Source organism: Rhinopithecus roxellana, chromosome 8 (assembly GCF_007565055.1).
Source record: "Rhinopithecus roxellana isolate Shanxi Qingling chromosome 8, ASM756505v1, whole genome shotgun sequence".
NCBI classification, from domain to species: Eukaryota; Metazoa; Chordata; class Mammalia; order Primates; family Cercopithecidae; genus Rhinopithecus; species Rhinopithecus roxellana.
Window position 1 is genome coordinate 112,467,140 of NC_044556.1, and position 3,710 is coordinate 112,470,849.

The window sequence follows — 3,710 nt, forward strand, 5'->3', positions numbered from 1 at the left end:
GTATTGTTAGTATCACTATTATCATCAACACGAGGGTAATGGTATTGTTAGTATAACTATTATCATCAACATGAGGGTAACGGCATTGTTAGTATAACTATTGTCATCAACATGAGGGTAACGGCGTTGTTAGTATCACTATTATCATCAACATGAGGGTAACGGCATTGTTAGTATCACTATTATCAACATGAGGGTAACGGTGTTGTTAGTATCACTATTGTCATCAACACGAGGGTAACGGCGTTGTTAGTATCACTATTATCATCAACACGAGGGTAATGGCGTTGTTGGTATAACTATTATCAACATGAGGGTAATGGCGTTGTTAGTATCACTATTATCATCAACACGAGGGTAATGGCATTGTTAGTATAACTATTATCATCAACATGAGGGTAACAGCATTGTTAGTATCACTATTATCATCAACACGAGGGTAATGGCATTGTTAGTATAACTATTATCATCAACATGAGGGTAACGGCATTGTTAGTATCACTATTATCAACACGAGGGTAATGGCGTTGTTAGTATAACTATTGTCATCAACATGAGGGTAACGGCGTTGTTAGTATCACTATTATCATCAACACGAGGGTAATGGCATTGTTAGTATAACTATTATCAACACGAGGGTAATGGTATTGTTAGTATAACTATTATCACGTCTTGCACATTGACACAAAATAAATTTCCCTCTCCAAACCAGAGCTATTAACAATGGTTTTAAAATCATATTCCATATTCTTTCCATGCCTTAAATAGTAAATCCTCATTTGAAAGTGGCTTACCACCCAATTTATTCAACAAATAGCTAAAGAGAGTTGACTCTGCCCAGGATGTATAACCACAGTTAAAACTACAAACTTTTGTATTAAAAAATCACCCAGAAACTTGTATGAAAAGCAAAGTATTGGTTTTATCCCACAAATTTTTATTTAGTATATTTGCCTTGAGACTTGAAATTTTGCATGTTTAATAAGCACCCTAGTTTATTTGATGAGAAAAATCTTAATTTCAAGATTGAGAAGTTCCGTATAATAGAAAAACAGTATTAATCGAAAGCTTTTAGAAATTGGTTACTCAACTCGTAGTCTTAAGCATATATTTTTTATGATCATTTCATGTTAAAATCTCCCACCGTTGTATTTATATAAGCAGTGTGGAAGACGTACAGTGGATTGAATTTAATTTAGGAGGATATTACTCCTATTACACCGTGTTCACCTTGTCTCATTTAAAAGTACTGTATATTTTTTCTCAACAATCAGAACACAGATTTCCCTGCCAAATGGACAATCTCACAAAAGTGACAGAATTCCTGCTGGTGGAATTTTCTGGCACCTGGGAGCTGCAGGTGCTGCATGCCGGGCTCTTTCTGCTGATTTATCTGGCAGCGCTGGTGGGAAACCTGCTCATCATTGCGGTCATCATTCTCGATCAGCATCTTCACACCCCCATGTACTTCTTTCTGAAGAACCTCTCCGTTTTGGATCTGTGCTACATCTCAGTCACTGTGCCTAAATCCATCCATAACTCCCTGACTCGCAGAAGCTCCATCTCTTATCTTGGCTGTGTGGCTCAAGTCTATTTTTTCTTTGCCTTTGCATCTGCTGAGCTGGCCTTCCTCACTGTCATGTCCTATGACCGCTATATTGCCATTTGCCACCCCCTCCAATACGGAGCTGTGATGACATCCGGAAGGTGCCATCAGATGGCAGTCACCACCTGGCTAAGCTGTTTCTCCTACGCGGCCGTCCACACTGGCAACATGTTTTGGGAGCAGGTTTCCAGATCCAACATGATCCACCAGTTCTTCTGTGACATCCCTCACGTGCTGGCCCTGGTTTCCTGTGAAGTTCTCTTTGTAGAGTTTTTGACCCTGGCCCTGAGCTCAGGTTTGGTTCTGGGATGCTTTATTCTCATGATGATCTCCTATTTCCAAATCTTCTCAACGGTGCTGAAAATCCCTTCGGGACAGAGTCGAGCAAAAGCCTTCGCCACCTGCTCCCCCCAGCTGATTGTCATCTCACTCTTTCTTACCACGGGGCTCTTCGCTGCCTTAGGACCAACTGAAAAAACTCTGTCCGTTCAGGATTTGGTGATCGCTCTGACATACACAGTCTTGCCTCCCTTCCTCAATCCCATCATATATAGTCTTAGGAATAAGGAGATTAAAATAGCCTTGTGGAGACTATTTGTGAAGATACATTTTCCACAAAAGTAGAACGTCCTGGTCTTTACCATAGAAGATCTGCAAGAAAAACCAAAAAAGCATAAAAACTTTATGACAAAAGATGAAAACATTGTTGATGAAATGAAAAACGCTGAAAAAACTGTTGAATGGGAGAAAGACAATATTTGCACTACTGTATGTAGCTAGAAATGCAAATGTTTCTTCAAAAAGTACAAGTGTAAAAGTACATTCATAAAATATTTCCAGGTTGTGTAACTGCAGCTTGTTCTGGTGATCTATTCCTTCCCGTCCCACACGTCTTCAAACTGGTTTAAATAACTTATCCTGAACCTGTAGCCTAACATTCCTGTTACTATGAATTTTTTGGAAGAGGACACACACACACACACACACACACACACACACACACACAGTTTTAGTACTGGATTTAGCTAGTCAACAACAACAACAACAAAAACATAAGCAGAAGGGTTATTAGAACAGGAATGCATGTTTTAGATTTTGCAAATATTTCAAGGCTATAGCTCTGTCACTTAGCTAATTTTAGAAATCTGTCAGGAAATTAAGCCAATTTCCCTCAATGCATCTGCTGAAATTGTCACTTTTTCTTTTTTAACCTGTTAATAACTATTACAACAATAAAAGCCAATACATTTCTAGCGTTGGCTTTATATAAGACACTGGTCTAAAGATTTTATTATCTATATCCATATTTATGTCAACTCAATCCTCACAGTGACACCGCAATGTTGGTTTTATTTATTTCATCTGGATTTCACAGATAATGAACCAATTAGGAGTCAGGAACATGCCCAAGTCCTCACAGCTAAAATGGTCAAAAACAAGAATTAGTCTCGGGCAGTTTGGTCAGAGAATAGACAGTGTTTTCCACAACTCTACACCACCTTCCTATGTGGAATGAATACAAATTGATGTTTTCATATTAAACTATATTTCTGGAATATACCTATTTTTAAATGTTACTGTCATATGATATCGGATTCCAGATTCTTGTTGCCAGCTTACATAAAGAGGGTATCAAAGGGTATTTTTTGTCATTCTTTTTTATTTTAAATGTTATTTCACACTTATACAAGCATTTTTTAATTCTCTAAAATCATTTAGGTAATCATCTTTTCCTAAAATGTTTGACAGGTAACAGTTTGACTCACTTGGGCATGGAGGTTAGTTTGGAAGATAATTAAATTTTACATTTCCTTAGTTATATTTGGTATACTCAATTTTTACAAAGCTTTAAGTTTAGAAAATTGGTAAGTTAATAGAAAATGCTCCACTCTTATTCTGGATTTTTGAATGTGTAGAATTTGAAGTTATATTTATAGTTTCACTTCTATTTAAAATTGAGTTCTTTTATAATTCATCAGATTTTCTAAAATGACTTATTTCATGTTTATTTTTACATAAAAATTTAAACATGTGTTTTTAAATGTATTTACTCCTTTTGAAATTTAGGTATAATTGACAAATAAGGATTGGATATATTTGTATA

General features: G+C 36.5%; 1 protein-coding gene across 1 annotated transcript; it reads left to right on the forward strand.

Annotated features, from left to right (window-relative positions):
- The first annotated feature begins 1,276 nt into the window (after positions 1-1,276).
- On the forward strand, positions 1,277-2,265 carry LOC104659291 (olfactory receptor 14I1). Its single transcript, XM_010359404.2, has one exon. The coding sequence runs from the start codon at positions 1,295-1,297 to the stop codon at positions 2,228-2,230; it is 936 nt and encodes a 311-aa protein (XP_010357706.2). The 5' UTR covers positions 1,277-1,294; the 3' UTR covers positions 2,231-2,265.
- The last annotated feature ends 1,445 nt before the right edge of the window (positions 2,266-3,710 follow it).